Raw genomic sequence first — 16,846 nt, 5'->3', positions numbered from 1 at the left:
TCTTGATGGATTATTATTTTTTTCGCTAATAGGACAGTTGTGTTCATGGAGTGTGACTTTTGATGTGACTTTACACTCTCTGGCACTCGAGTAGCATCAAAGTCACTTTAAAGTAGTAAAGGAACCTTTGTGTCCAAAGTCGCATTTTAGGGTTAGAGCAGTAACTACCAGGGTCGCAACAGTTGCACTTGCGACCCGGCCCTGCCATTCCACAACTGTCGGGTGGGCCCAGCGTGGTTGCTAGTTGCAGGGCTCTGAGCTGAGAGCATCTCTCTTACAGCTCAGAGCCAGTGTGTTCTATCAAATACTGCCTCCCTTACAGACCCCCCACCCCCCGCCCTCTCTTGCACGGTGTGAGAGAGAAGACATCTGTCTGTTCAGGGTCTGTTCATTCACCCCCTGACTCTCTCCCCCTGTGTGTGCTCTGCGAGAAGGGTGAACGCATTGGCTTCACTGACGATCAGGGTACTAGTTATCAGTGTAAACTATTTACTGACATTGTTGCCTCTCCTTTCCTCACACACAGCATGTGAGGAAAGGGCTGCCAATAACCAGCAAGTCTGTTTACATGTGATCAGCTGATCACATGGTAAAGGGCCGCTATGGTTGTGCTGGATACACGTCCCAGGGGACACATTGGAGGCAGGGTTCTGGGAGGATGTCCATGGATGCTCTCCCAAAATTGGATACCTGGGGCTTGGGTGGAAGGGGGGGTCAGGGGGGCCCCATCATGGTTTGTTGCACCGGGGCCTTGATGGTTCTAGTTACACCTCTGGGTTAGAGTCAGGCCGCGTACACACGGGCGGACTGTTCGCCCAACTTTGTCCGCTGAACAGTGTTTCAGCGGACAGTCCGCTCGTGTGTGGGCTTCAGCGGACAGTTTTCAGCGGACAGTCTGACGAACAAAGCTTTTCGGAATTCCCGTAAGACAGTCCGCTGAAACTTGGTTTGAGCGGACAGTCCGCTCGTGTGTAGGCTTGTTCGTCAAACTAAGTTCCGCGCATGCTCAGAAAGGATTTACACGCCGAAGGTTGCATTGCAGTGTATAGGACGTCGTTTTTCGAGTCCCGTCGTACGTGCCGTTCACGTCATCGCGCACGCTTTCAGCGGACTGTTCGTTCATCGTGTGTGGTCAAGTCCGCTCATGCAAATTTTGAGCGGACTGTTTGTCGGATTGTTTGACAAACTAAGTTGGGCGAACAGTCCGCCCGTGTGTACGCGGCCTCAGAGTTAGCAGTGATTGCTAGGGTTAGAATGCTGACCCTAACCATTACCGCTAACCCTAACTGTAACATGACTTTGGGCACATAATGGTTCCTGCACATCTTTGATGCTATTTGAGTGCCAAAATGTAAAGTTCCATCAAAGTCGCACTCCATGAACAGACCTGTCCTACTTTCCTATTAGCAAAAAACCCCATCACAAAAATGCAACTCGTTTTTGGTGCAGGTCCATTGAAGACTAGTACACGCAAAATGCACTCTGCTGGGGAAAAAAAGTCACTGACACTTTCCAAAAATTGCATCAGCTCAAAATGCACAGATAGGAACTAGATCCACAGGAAACCATGTTAAATGGACTGTAGTGCATTTCTGCAAAACGCACTAAAAACACATAGGTGTGAACCAAGGGTAATGGGTTGTCATGGGCTGTTTTTGAAGGTCCCCAAATCTAACTGGCTTCCCACCCCTGTGATGAAATGGCAGTACCTTTCAATAAATATGACTGTAAAATTCGAGGCAAATGAGGTAAAGATTTAATATCTCTTAGATTTTGTCAGTTTAAAAAAATACTGCTTTTATTTTCTTTTAGGCCAGATGGATTAATGTATCAGATTTTCAGAAACCAATTCCTTTCATTTTCTATGTATCAAAGTAGGTGTGACATTGGGTATGTGTTTGTGCGTGTGTCTTTGTTTTGTCTGATTTGTGAAGTCTGTGTCAACATTTTTTTTCTCTGAGCTGTTTTTGCTCCTGCAGGTTTTGTTCAGTTCTTACAATACTACTACCAAAGTGGCTGTCTGTACAGACTACGGGCTCTTGGAGAGAGGCATAACATGGACCTTACAGTGGGTAGGTGGAAGAAACTCCTGTGTTAACCAAATAACTTGGATCAATATTGGTGGACAAGTAGACCTAAACTCAGAAGGTGAAGATTTGCTTTGGTATAGTGAACATCGGGTTTGAGTGGATGCAAGTTGGCACAACAGCAGAGTTTTCAGTCTCTATACATTTTTATTAAACAGTCTATATAAAATGGTTAGAGTTGTATTGTATGTCTGAGGTCTTGGTAACCAGGCAATAGTTCCATATAAAATCAGAGAAGACAGGATTAAACAGCCTTTTTACACAATGTGGAGGATTAACCCCTTAGGTTCCACAGTGAGTATAACAAGCATACTTTACTGCATATACAGACTGATTTTACTGTTGTTGGTTTAGTAACACATTAAGATTAAATCTTGCCTTTTGATTAAACCCCCCCCCCCCAAAAAAATGACAATAGTAACCCATTCAGTTTAAACGCTTGCGGACTGCCCCACATACATTTGCTGCGGCAGGGCAGCCACTCTGTGCCAGATCATGTACCTAGTACGTAGTCTGATGCTTCTGGGTCTGGGGTACATGCTACTGGAGACACACACTCCTGTGATTTTACACAGCAGGAGCCCAGCGGCGCATACCGCAGACTCTATGTCCACCGATTACACAGTACAGAAGCAGAACGACAATCTGCTCATGTACACAAGGCAGATTGTTATTCTGTCAGAGTGGAAGGTGCTGATCTTTTGTTTCTGCTAAGCAGGAACACAGACTTTTGCCATCCACTACTTAAAGCACCTCCTCCACAGTTGGTAAGCTTAACTTAGGCACACGTTTAACCCTTTGATCGCCCCTGAGGTTAACCCCTTCCCTGCCAGTGCCATTAGTACAGTGACCGTGCATATTTTTAGCACTGATCACTGTATTAGTGTCACTGGTCCCCAAAAAGTGTCAGGTGTCTGATTTTGTCTGCACTCCGGCCATAAGTTGCTGATTGCTGCCATTACTAGTAGAAAAATAAAATTAAATAAAAATATCCCATAGTTTGTAGAAACTATAACTTTTGCACAAACCAAACCATAAACATTTATTGGGATTTATTTTACCAAAAATATGTAGAAGAATACATATTGGAATAAATTGATGAAGAATTTCGATTTTTTTTTATTTTTTTAGGGTATCTTTTATAGCGGAAAATATATAGCATTAAATTATAAAAAAAAATATTTTGCATAAAAACCGCACAGGTGATCAAATGCCACCAAATTAAAGCTCTATTTGTGGGAGAATGTACATAAATAAAACTCAGTTTTATCTGTGTACACTTTACTTTCAGTTTAAAGTAACGCAGTGCCATGCCGCAAAAAATGGCCTGGTCATGAAGGGAGGTAAACCTTCTGGAGCTGTAGTGACTAAAATAGAAATGAATGGCAAAACATTTGTGTATAGATATAGAAAAACATAAAAAAATATTTATAATTTTTTTTAAAGTGATCGCATGACCTCTTCTCTCAGCTGCATAAAGAAAGTATGGAACTGGCAGGATCACCAGTATTTCATACAAAGGAAGCAATGCAGAGTAGAGGACACTTTTTCATACAAGTACATGTTGACACGAATATGAATATAAAATGTTGGGGTAACATACACTGTAAGGGCTCATTCACATCAATGAGCCACACGGCAGCAAGCTAATTGCATGGCATTGGTGTGCACTGAGAGACAGTGCCAATGAACAGGTTGCGGCGCTTCCTACTGATTGACTTTTTTTTCCACGTGACTTGTTTTAAATGTCACAAGTGACCTTTTAATACAGTTCTATTCACCGCAGTGGCCATTGCAACCTGCTGTGCCAAGATGAAGTACTGGGCATGCAGCACTTCTTTTTTTTTTTTTTTTTTCAGCGCACACACTACAGCAAATCTGTTTTGGGGACTGACACCAGTAGAAACGAGGCATGTTGCCTTGTCTATGCTTTGGGGCTGCACATGAAATAGCTGCCTACTTGGCCCTAATGCATTTGATGTGAACAAGCCCTAAATGTGTGAGCATTGTTTAGTTCAGTGATAGATTGACATTATTTATGGAAAGTTTTGTTTGTATTACTGATGTACTACTGATGTACTGACTATGTTTCCAGAGGGCTTTCAGTCCTGGATGTGGAGAGGATTGACCTTCCTTCTGCCATTTCTCTTCTTTGGTCAGGTATGTATAGCAATAGACTGTGTGCATCTGTTAGCTCCATCTAATCTGTAGTATTGAACACAGCAGTGCAAACTTTGTGAGTTTAGTAAAAGTGTTATTTTTTTTGTATTTTAGTTCTGGCAGCTCTATAATGCCATCACGCTATTCCAACTAGCCAGGCATCCAGAGTGCAAGGAATGGCAGGTAATGTACAATATACTTTTTTGTACCCAAAGGTATTAAAATTTGGGACAGATAAACTGACCATACACTTTTATTAATGTAATGCTGCCAATGTGCCCATTAAATGCTGCCACTGTGCCCATTAAATGTTGCCACTGTACTTTATCAATGCCTAGCAGCACAGTGAAGTGTATTATTAAGAAGTGGAAGGTATTTGGTAAAACACAGACCCTCCCCGGATCGGGACATTACTCCAAATTGGATGAAAGCTGCAGGAGGAAACTGGTCAGAGAGGCTACCAAGAGGCCGACAGAAACTCTGTAGAAGTTGCAAGAATTTATGATCGAGTGCCAATTGTGTGCACGTGACAACAATATCACAAATTGTCCAAAAATGTGGCTTGTATGGGAGGGTTACAAGAAAAAAAGCCACTCAAAAAAGCCCACATGCAGTGATGACTGAGCTTTGTTAAAACGCACCTTGAAGATTCTGAGGCCACATGGAAAAAGGTGTTCTGGTCAGATGAGACTAAAATTGTATTATGCCTCAGCACCAAACGATATGTCTGTCTGGAAATCCAATACAGCTCACCATCCAAATAACACCATTCCTACAGTAAAGTATGGAGGTGGTAATATCCTGGTATGAGGGTGTTTCTCTGCAGCAGGGACTGGAGTGCTTATCAGTATAGAAGACAAAATGGATGGGGTAAAATGTCAAATTCTTGAGGAAAATCTGCTGCCCTCTGCCAGAAAGTTGTCAATGGGAAGAAGGTTTACTTTCCATCATGACAATGACCCAAAGCACACAGCAAAAATGACCACACAGTGGTTGAAGGAGAACAAAGGTGAATGTCCTGGCATGGCCTAGTCAGAGTCCATTGAAAATTTGTGGAATGACTTGACTTGAAGACTGCAGTCCACAAGCGGTCACCATCAAATGTAACTGAACTTGAGCAGTTCTACAAAGAAGAGTGGGCAAATATTGCAATGTCCTAGATGCGCAAAGATATTAGAGACCTACCCCAAGAGACAAAGGCTGTAATTAAAGTAAAATGTGGTTCAACAAGCACAAGGGGGTTATCCTTTTTCCAACTCAGTGATTCTGTTTCCAAATTTTGTTTATTTTTTTCTGATTTATGTTGGTGTTATTTCTTTCACTTGGATGTTATAAGTTGCACTGAGTAACTACAGCTGGATAAAACAAAAAACTGCATCTGTCTTCATTCCAGGCTGAAAAGCAACAAAATGTAATTATTTTAAAGGAGGGTGATTCTTTTCTATACCCATTGTGTTATACAGTCTGACTGACTGATTTTTTTTTTTTTCATGTTCTACAGTTCCTTTTTTAGCCCAGTCCAGTCACATGATCCTGCAGCTCTAGCTCCCCCATGTAAGGGAGTGCTCAACAACACGTGTGAATTACAAGGACCATGACGTCACTTAAAGCAAATTATGGTCCAGCCATTTTCAGCACTCCTGCCTCTCCTGCAGCAGCTGCTCACTGACACAGGGGAGCTGGAGCTGCAGGGTCGCCTGCCTGCACCAGAGTGGACAAAATATTGGTATGCAGGATAGGTAGGAGGAAGGGAAGAATATTTTTAAGACTAGATAGTCTTAGGCTTTTCTTCTGCTTTAAACCCTAAGTTTGGGTAAAACTGAAAAATCCACACAAGGGACATAATTTACAGTTGGTGTGATTTGTCCTGATTCTTCCGCTTTTAGTATAAATCTTCATCTGTCCTACTTAAACCTCCCCCCCCCCCCGGTGCAATGAGGGTTAATACAGATAAGGGGCTGTGGAGTGCTCTCATCAAGAGCCCCCGACAATGCCTGTCCTTTCTTGCCATATCTGCTGTGTATAGAAGCAGCAACGGTTTCCTATGTCCCTTTTAACACTGGTATGCACTTTTGCTTAATCATCGGTAGACTGTCCACATTGCTATTATTTTTGTTTCCTCCCTATGCCTTTCCTTTTAAATTGTGGCCTCCTTCTCTTTATTAGCTATGCACCTACAAGTCTGTTTCTGAAGTGAGAATTTTTCTCTGCATAGGCAGCTTTGTTTTATTAACTCCCTGATTAGCAATTATGCATCCTACCCCCATACCTAGCAGTATATAACTAAGTATCTCTTGGGAAAGGCACGCTTGCTAAGGGCTGGCACATTTGCAGATGGGGTTCTTTCTCAAAGGGGGGTATTTCTCTAAGTGGGAGCACTTCTGACTCTTCACTTCAGCGAAGGAACACAAGAAAACACCTTGAAAAATTCAATACAGGTGACCTGGTTTACACTTTCAGCTCTTCCTTCCAAAATGCATTCTCTACCACTCCTTTGAACAGCTGTGTCTTCTATCCTTAAACGAACTCTCCTGCACACCTCTTCTCCATCCCCCACACTAATATATATATATATATATATATATATATATATATATATATATATATATATCACCCTCACGTCTGTCCTGTCCATATTACTGCACTCACCAACTCTGGCTAATTCTAGATCCACACGCCCAATACTCCAAACCACTGGGACATGTCCCTTCATATAAATCACACTCTCACACATTACCTCCCTCACCCTTCTGCTTCTCCTATCCTCTGGTAATGTAGCCCCAAACCCTGGGCCTCCTTCATCTAACTGTACTCAACACACCCATTATCGTACACCCCCTGGCTGCAGCTGCAATGCACATAATCTAGTTCCCATTTTGCTTCTTCCCATTACCAGACTCCCTTTCTCTTGCGCCCTTTGGAACGCTCGCTCTGTCTGTAACAATGTCTACTCCCTCCACGATCTCTTTATCGCTAATTCATTTAATCTACTTGCCATTACCGAAAACTGGCTTCACTAATCTGACACTGCGTCTTCTGCTGCTCTATCCCACGGTGGTCTTCTTTGGACTCACTCCCCCAGACCCAGTGGACACAAAGGAGGGGGTGTTGGAATCCTTTTAGACCCACATAGCACCTTTTAAGTACTTCATCCACCTCCCTCTCTGTCACTCTCCTCATTTGAAGTGCACTGCATTCGTCTCTTCTCCCCAGTTTCTCTGGTCCAGTATCATCCTTTCATGATGACTTCTCTGCCTGACTACCCTACTTTCTCTCTCCTGAAATCCCCACAATCATTCTTGGGGACTTCAACATCCCTACTAACAACATTCTTGCAACTTCCAAACTTCTCAGGCTAACCATCTCCTTTGGCCTGAAGCAATGGATATATGTTCCTACTCACTCTGAAGGCAATACCCTTGACCTCATCTTTTCCCACCTACACCTATGCACTCCATGCAACCTCTCCAGCTATCCTTACCCTCTCTTTGATCACTAGCTTATTAACTTCACTCTCTCCCTCACCTCTGCCTCCTCACCCTCCATACACCCAACGGTTACCCGTAGAAACATTCGCCATCTCAACCCTTCTCTTCTCTACTGTGCGACTAACTACCTCTATGACAAAATCTCACCTCTGTCCTGCACCGACCTAGGCACTTCTGTCTACAACACTTGAAAACCAAACTTATCATTTTTCCTCCCCCACGTGCCACTTCCCCTCATCTCTGTCAAAATTGGCACAACTATCAGCCCATCCCCACATGCCAAGGTCCTAGGAGTAGTCCTGGACTCTGAACTCTCCTGTAAGCCGCACATCCAATCACTGTCCAAATCTTGCCACCTCAACCTCTGTAACATCTCCAAAATATGCCCCTTTCTAACCAATGCCACAACAAAGCTCTTAATTTACTCCCTGGTTAACTCACGCCTTGATTAGTGCCACTCCCTCCTCATTGGCCTACCTCTGCATACTCTATCCCCCCCTTCAGTCCATCATGAATGCTGCTGCCAAACTCATCCACTTTACCAACAGCTCTGTCTCTGCTACTCCTCTGTCAATCTCTCCACTGGCTTCCGCTTACCCAAAGAATTAAATTCAAAATACTAACTACCTACAAAGCAATCCACAACTCTGCCCCCAGCTACATCACTGACTTAGTCTCAAAATACCAACCTAATTGTTCTCTTCATTCTCAAGACCTCCTGCTCTCTAGCTTACTCATCACCTCCTCCCTTGCTTGTCTCCAGGACTTTTTCAGAGCCTCTCAAGGCCTATGGAACTCCTTCCCCCTAAGCTCCCACTCTATTGGCTTTTAGGCAGTCCCTGAAAACCCTCTTCTTCAGAGAAGCCTATCCCAACCACACCTATCAACTGTATTTTAATTTTGTCCATCTGATCATTACACACAGCTACTACCCTTTGTTCCACTTGACCCTCCCTTCTAGATTGTAAGTTCTAACGAGCAGGGCCCTCTGATCCTTCATGTATTGAATTAAATTGTATTGTAATTGTACTGTCTTCCCCGATGTTATAAAGCTATGCGCAAACTGTTGGCGCTATATAAATCCTGTATAATAATAATAGATCTTCTATGAATGACACAGGATCTCGGAATGGGGAGAGCAGATGATTAATGGCTCTGCCTCCCTCCATTCATAGATTCTGTGCCATTCAGAGAAGCTGTAGTAAATTAGGACAGATGAATATTTCTACTGAAAGCAGAAAAGTAAGAACAAGGGACACATCATACTAACTGTGAGCTATATCCCTTGTGTTGATTTTCTGTTTTTAGTTTGGGGCTTTAGGTTGAATGCAGTTAAGTCCATAATAAAAGCACTTGACATTGGGGGCGATAGTTGAACAATGGGTTAGTAACAGCATTATGGTTTGGTTAACAATTTTCCAACTGGCTCAGTCGTTTTGACTTTTGTCAACTAGCAGGGCCACCTATGGCTCGTATTTCTACCTATATAGCTGGAATTGCAAACACGTTGAGTTATGTCCAGCCTTTGACTGTCTGTATTCAAGAACATTAGGACATTCAGAGCAGGAAATCTCTTGATTTTTGTTGAGATTGATTGAAAGTGCTTTATATTTGCCACACATGGCTGTGCTGAACATGCAGGCTTATTTCAACGAAGAGAAATGAAATGTAATTTATGAATGGAGGACAGGTGTGTGTGATTGAAAGGTCTGCCCCCTCAATTCATAAATCACATTTCATTTCTCTTCATTGAAATAAGCCTGCATGTTCATTCATAGAAGCTGAATAGGTAAATATTTACCTTTCCGAGTACCAAATGCTGCTCCAATGCGCATTCCATTACCTGCAAGTAGCTGTTTCTGTTAAAAGTTATTCCTGCAGTTACTCATTCACAGCTGCCGAATAGTGTCCTGGCTTTCTTCAGCTGTGAAGGTTAATTGCAGCCGCTGCTACTGAAAAAAAATGTATGCCTGCCCCCTTCTGCCCTCTCTGCCATTCACCGGACTCCTACTATGATTTTTCCAGCAATGTGTTCTTTGAATGGAGGAAGAGCAGTTGGATGACAGGGTCTCCTCCACACATTGTGGGAGTATAACAATATCAGCAATATGAATGAGTGACCGCAGAAGGGAGTGGGCAAGCGGCGCAACTTTTCTCAGTAGCAGTGGCTGCTGTTAAACTTTACAATGCTGGAAGACAGCCAATCGGGACAATATCCATTGACTACGAAGGAGATGCTGCTGGGGTGATTTTTACCAGAAGCAGCAGCTTGCAGGTAATGGGATTCACAACAATACACATTACTAATGTGTTTGCTGTATCACAAAACTATATATATAATAGACTTCTGCTTTAAGCACAAGAGGGGGAGAATTTGCACAGGGATGCAAGTACTAATGAGCCTGGGGTTCTCAAATTAGGATCAATGTAAATAAAATCAGTCGGGATCAAATAAAAAAAAGTCCAAAGTGTTCATCTACAGTTCATACATAGGCTTGCTTGAGTGGCAGCTCAGTGAAAAGCAAAAAGCAGCTTAAGGAGTGACTGAGGAGAAAGCAGAAGCATCAACCTAAGTGTAGTATGTATGGATGTTTAATAAAATTTAGAAAAATTGGTACTCGCAAAGGGCATAATGGGCATTGAGCACTTGGGTGTATCAACATCATGAGAGCAGGGCATCAGTGTGGCCTCTGTTGTTGATGTACTCTGGAGCAGCGTTTCTCAAATCCTGTCCTCAGGGTGCCCCCAACAGGTCATGCTTTCAGGCTTTCCGTTATTTTGCACAGGTGATTAGCTCAGTTTCACTGCCTTAGTAATTACCACAGCTGTTTCATCTGAGGGAAATCATGACCTGTTGGGGCGCCTTGAGGGCTGGAGTTGAGAAACACTGCACTGGAGGATGGTGTCGTGGATTTTCAATGCTTCCTGGAGACATCGAAATCCACCTGCGCCATCCTCCAGAGTTTTTCTAATTATATTAAACATCCATACACTTTTATATTGGTGCTTGTGCTTTCTCCTCGGTCACTTTCTGCTTTAAGCAGACTGTGTTTGCTATAACTGTGACCTTGTTAATAGTAATTTTTGGAAGTATTCATGCAGTGATCCCTCTGATCCAAACAGTTCACAAGTGTTTGTTTTTTCCTATCAACTGTAATCCTTGCCTCACTAAAATTAAAACCCAGTTTGAGATTTCTGACACATTATATTGTTTTTCCCTTTTTCTTCAAAATCATTTTTGTTTTTTCTTTTGTAGGTAATAATGTGTGGTCTCCCCTTTCTTGTACATTTCTTGGGAAATTTCTTCACAACTCTGCGAGTCGTCCACCAGAAATTTCAGAAACAAACTGAAGAACATAAGGACAAGTGAATCAGCTGTATGTCACTTATGATGTCTAGTTGTACTGTTATTTGGGAAATTGTATGATGACTGACTGGCCTGATTTTTTCCCTTTTAAACCCAGCACTCCACTTGGTTTTTTTAAGTGAAGAGAAAACCGTATAAAAGACTCTGAGAGGTGCAGCTTCTAACGTGACTCTGTTGCTACATCACTTAAAAGACCAGCCTGCAAAAAAAAAAAAAAAAAACATTGGTATCTTGTCTGCACCACCAAGCTCTGCTCTCTTTAAATCGCTGAAAAATGTTCTGCATTCGCACACTTCTGTGTGTGTCAGATACCACATCCCCATCCATACCGCTCATTCCTTTAGCTGGCCCTACGTCACAGCTCTGTCCTGTAGTGACGTAGGTGGTTGGTAGATGTGCATAAAAACTGCAGGGGACCAGGAATCCCACACTCCAGAAGTATTCCAGATGCTGAAGACAGCAGAATTCAGTGGTGCGGTTCAAGGGAGGATTAGGTATTCAATATTGTTAGATGTTGTAATTTCCAGGGTTTGCTCAGAACTCATGTATATATGACCAATAACTATGCCCTGTAGGCACATGGATATAAAAACAAACCCGTATATCACGGAGAACTGAATAGTATTGTATTTGTATGTAAAAACCTTGCAGTTTTTTAGCCTCATAACTCTGTGAACTCTCTTTATGAACATTTGGTGGTCTGTCCTGATCACTGACCTGTTGTTCATCTGCCGTCCCTTGTGGAAATTATCTCATTGTTTTACAATCATTTCTTTGTATAAACCCAAAGCATAATAAAATCTTTCAACAAAGGATTTACTAGGTCTTTTTTATTTTTATTATTATGTTAAATGTTGCAATGTCAAAAAAAAAAAAAAAGATAACCAACATTTTTAGACTCCATTTTATATTTTCCTGTGTTCTAGGTACAGTCAGGTCCATAAATATTGGGACATCGACACAATTCTAATCTTTTTGGCTCTATACAGGACCACAATGGATTTAAAAATCGAACAAACAAGATGTCCTTTAACTGCAGACTTTCTGCTTTAATTTGAGAGTATTTACATCCAAATCAGGTGAACGGTGTAGGAGTTACAACAGTTTGTATATGTGCCTCCCACTTTTTAAGGAACCAAAAGTAATTGGACAGATTAACAATCATCCATCAAACGTTCACTTTTTAATACTTGGTTGCAAATCCTTTACAGTCAATTACAATCTGAAGTCTGGAACGCATAGACATCACCAGACGCTGGGTTTCATCCCTGGTGATGCTTTGCCAGGCCTCTACTGCAACTGTCTTCGGTTCCTGCTTGTTCTTGGGGCATTTTCCCTTCAGTTTTGTCTTCAGCAAGTGAAATGCATGCTCAATCGGATTCAGGTCAGGTGATTGACTTGGTCATTGCATAACATTCCACCTCTTCTCTGCACTGTGAAGCGCCGTCCAATGAGTTCTGAAGCATTTTTATGAATATGAGCAGATAATATTGCCCGAAACACTTCAGAATTCATCCTGCTGCTTTTGTCAGCAGTCACATCATCAATAAATACAAGAGAATCAGTTCCATTGGCAGCCATACATGCCCACACCATGACACTACCACCACCATGCTTCACTGATGAGGTTGTATGCTTTGGATCATGAGCAGTTCCTTTCCTTCTCCACCCATCACACTGGTACAAGTTGATCTTTGTCTCATCTGTCCATAGGATGTTGTTCCAGAACTGTGAAGGCATTTTTAGATGTTTGGCAAACTCTAAACTGGCCATCCTGTTTTTGAGGCTCACCAATGGTTTACATCTTGTGGTGAACCCTCTGTATTCACTCTGGTGAAGTCTTCTCTTGATTGTTGACTTTAACACACATACACCTACCACCTGGAGAGTGTTCTTGATCTGCATAACTGTTGTGAAGGGTGTTTTCTTCACCAGGGAAAGAATTCTTTGGTCATCCACCAGAGTTGTTTTCTGTGGTCTTCCGAGTCTTTTGGTGTTGCTGAGCTCACCGATGCATTCTTTCTTTTTAAGGATGTTCCAAACAGTTGATTTGGCCACACCTAATGTTTTTACCATCTCTGTTTTTTTTTGTTTTTTTTTCGTTTTTTTTTGCCTAATGATGGCTTGCTTCATTGATGGTGACAGCTCTTTGGATCTCATATTGAGAGTTGACAGCAACAGATTCCAAATGCAAATAGCACACTTAAAATGAACTCTGGACCTTTTTATCTGCTCCTTGTAAATGGGATAATGAGGGAATAACCCACACCTGCCCATGGAACAGCTGAGCAGCCAATTGTCCCATTACTTTTGGCCCCTTAAAAAGTGGGAGGCACATATACAAACTGTTGTAATTCCCACACCGTTCACCTGATTTGGATGTAAATACCCTCAAATTAAAGCTGAAAGTCTGCAGTTAAAGCACATCTTTTTTGTTTCATTTCAAATTCATTGTGGTGGTGTATAGAGCCAAAAAGATTAGAATTGTGTCACTGTCCCAATATTTATGGACATGACTGTAGCTTTGCTGTACTTTGCGCCTTAACTTTACTACACAACAGGAAGCATGAACTATATTAAATGTTGTAGTGCACATTCTCCTACAGCTAATGAAATATTTTGATGGACACTAATGGTCATATTTATGAGGGATGTTCAAGTAAAACTGGGACTTTTTCATTTTACAGGTATAAAAAGTGATGCTAGCGTGGCAATACTACACACAGTAGTAAGTGGCAAGTGTGTCCTATTACTGATAGGCGGCACACATGTCGTCGGCCAGTCCAGAGACCGTTAATTAAGATAGCAGACAACAGTGTTAGTGCGTGCATAGAACAGCGTGTGGTGATGACGTTTCTTGTGAATATTGGCGTAAAACCCACGGAGGTCTACAGAAGACTTCAAGCACAGTACAGTGATGAGACGCTCAGCCGCAAGACATTTGAATGGTGTAAACATTTCAAAGATACATCCATAAGTGCATTTCACCACTGATGACGAAGTAAAGCAGGCTGTCCCAGGACAGTTCAGGTGTACTGACAAATCTTTCTATGCCTAAGCTTTCCAGACATTAATTAAATGCTAGGATAAGTGTATACATGTGGCAGGGGAGTATGTGGAAAAATAAATGCAGTTTCCACTCCCTGAAATTTTGTTCTTTTATTTATATAAACTCTAAAGTCCCGGTTTGACTTGATTGCCCTATCGTATAAAGCAGTGGTTTTGACACAATACATCAATGACAGTGACTGATTCACCAACAGTTAATATTTGTTAAGTCCGTTTCACTGCTTTATAAATATGCCCCTAAAGGAAGTTTAACACAGTGAGGGAGATTTACTAAAGGAGGTGAAAATCTTCACTCCCTAAATTTTATGAATATTTGCTTCAACTATTGAATCATTTGGAAAATAAATTCCTGTTCATTTTGAATACCTTATCATGTGCCAATGAAAGTAAACAGGAATTAGCTTTTTCCATGGTTGGATAATTAACCGCTGATTGTGCTGGTCACTATAAAGCAGCTATCCAGATCATTGTTTCCCTAGCCTAGATTTGACGAACAATGGCTCCCGCTGCTGTGTGAGCCAATGAGGAGAGAGAGACTGGGGAGAGCCGCTGCTCTAATGCATATTGCTGGATTGAGATAGGAGCTCAGGTAAGTAAGTATAACCACTCAGGACATTTTGGCTGTATTTGCCCAGTTAAAAGAGCAACCTGCCCACAGAGGTTTAAAGTAGGCTTCAGCGCAATCCCCTGTAGAGTGTCTCTAACCTTCCTGAACCTGTAAATTAGACTGAGCCTTTGACCCCTGACTCAGAATCAAAGTTCCAGCAGTCTATCTCTGAAAAGCCTGCTTTTGAAGCACCACAGTCTTCTGCAGTTTTCTCAAATATACGTGGGGTTGTTTCAGACCTTATTGGTGCAGTGCATATTACCCTGCATCTGGAGGATCAGTCTGCTGTTCCATGCCTTGGATCTTTTAGAGGTATTGCAGCCACAAAAACCTTTCCACTATACCCACTATTTGTGATATTCCTCTTTGCTGAATGGAAGCACCATGCAGGTCCCTGCTGAGTGTATCTGAAAGTTTTCCCCTTTTGGGAGGGAATTTAACTGGTGGTGTACAGTAGTACGCCATTGATCCTTAACAGGATAACCATGAGGCTGAAGGTTTATGTTGTGCTTATATTTTGGGATTCCACTGACTGGAAGCTAGAGACCCTCCTAAAATCCCAGTTTGAATTGGCTGATTTTGTGCTCTGCCCTCTGTTGGCAGTGACTTTAATCTGTAAAAACCATCTCAGAATGGGGGGATTCCCTTTTAAAAAAGGATCGCCCCTCCACTGGGGTAGGTACTCATTTTATGGTGCGCAGAAGCAAATGTCTGGGGGGCTTGGGTTTCAGTTTTTGATGGCTTGCTGGAAGTATCTAAATGTGTCTTGCACATGACTGATGGCCATAGGGATGCATGGTTGGGATGCTAATGCTGTATTCAAGGAGTATCTGACCCACTTAGCCTTCAAGGGACTTGCTCTTCAGCCTTGCTCTTGAGACTGTGAATGGCAACACCACAGGTGGCCAGAGTGTGCACCTGGGTGGAATCCTACCCCTCCCCTTCATCTACTTCAGGAATGATGGGGACATTTGCATATTTTATATTTTATTAAAGTTGTCTCACAATATCTAAGAGTCTAGTTCCCTTAGCCGACTTCATACCAAAGGAATGTCGTTGCAAAGTCCTTAAAAGGTCATAACGCCTCTCATTCTACACTGCTTGGTAGGATTTTTGCACATATCCACATGTTGCATTGCTTGCAGTGAAGGTTGACCATTTCCTTTAATTTGAGTCCTATATACACTCACTGGCCACTTTATTGGGTAGACCTTATTAGTACTGAATTGGACCCCTTTTTGCCTTCAGAACTGCCTTAATTCTTCATGTCATAGATTCAACAAGGTGTTGAAAATATTCCTCAGACATTTTGGTCTATATTGACATAATAGCATCATGCAGTTGCTGCAGATTTGTTGGCTTCACATCCATAATGTTCTTAGCTGACAGGAGTGGCACCTGGTGTGGTCTTTTGCTGTTGTAGCCCATTTACATCATGGTGTATTCTGCATTTCTTGGTTGTAACAAGTGGTTATTTGAGTTACTGTTGCCTTTTTATCATCTCAAACCAGTCTGCCCATTCTCCTCTGGCATCAACAAGACATTTTCTCAAATCACCTTTCAGGACAACCCCGGAGAGAGTGTAGCTCCACCTTCTTCTCAGGAAACACATGCCAGCTTTCAAAAACTCCTCCCCTTCCACCATGGCTTCAGTTATTGTGTTTCCTCCATGGTGGAAGCATGTGCCTGGAACCAGGGAAGCTACACGCTCTCCGGGGGTTGTGGAGCAGGCTTACCGTTGTGTTGTTGCAGTCCTTTGGCCAGCCAGCAGCCCTCCCAGGAGTGGGGGGTGACCTGGTGTCTCCAGCCCTGCCGCCTGATGGGAGAGAGGACCTTCAGGGGGCCAGCGTCTTTGTGTCTGGAGTCTGCGGTTTTGGCTCAGAGAGGGCTCTGGTTGTAGCAGGTGGGGGTCGCTGCAGGTCAGCGGCATGTCCCTGTTCATGGATCCAGCTCCCGGCCGGCGAGAGCGTCGTTTCTGACGATGCATGGCGTCTTGAGGGGGTGTGGCGCTGTGGTTCCAAGCGCCTGGAATGCAGGGACCAGGGGGCGGGTCAGGTGACCGGCACTT

The 16,846-nt window shown here is 42.7% G+C and overlaps 1 protein-coding gene across 3 annotated transcripts in view; it reads left to right on the top strand.

Annotated features, from left to right (window-relative positions):
• TMEM120A (transmembrane protein 120A) overlaps positions 1–14,251 on the top strand; it is a 48,671-nt gene extending 34,420 nt beyond the window's left edge. The window contains exons 8-13 of one of the 3 annotated variants that reach the window (XM_077482188.1): positions 1,813–1,874; positions 1,980–2,072; positions 4,183–4,247; positions 4,362–4,430; positions 10,992–11,112; positions 13,790–14,251. In XM_077482188.1, coding sequence (XP_077338314.1) covers positions 1,813–1,874; positions 1,980–2,072; positions 4,183–4,247; positions 4,362–4,430; positions 10,992–11,105 — 403 coding nt within the window. In that variant the 3' untranslated portion in view covers positions 11,106–11,112; positions 13,790–14,251. Of the gene's footprint in view, positions 1–1,812; positions 1,875–1,979; positions 2,073–4,182; positions 4,248–4,361; positions 4,431–10,991; positions 11,918–13,789 lie in introns of those variants that run through there. The other 2 variants (XM_077482186.1, XM_077482185.1) reach the window with 2 other exon arrangements.
• Positions 14,252–16,846: the final 2,595 nt, after the last annotated feature.

Source organism: Lithobates pipiens, unplaced genomic scaffold, assembly GCF_037356315.1.
Source record: "Lithobates pipiens isolate NorthernLeopardFrog02 unplaced genomic scaffold, aLitPip1_a1.2 Scaffold_16, whole genome shotgun sequence".
Taxonomy (NCBI): domain Eukaryota; kingdom Metazoa; phylum Chordata; class Amphibia; order Anura; family Ranidae; genus Lithobates; species Lithobates pipiens.
The sequence above is the reverse complement of the archived record's forward strand: the minus strand, read 5'-3'. Positions and strand labels throughout refer to the sequence as shown.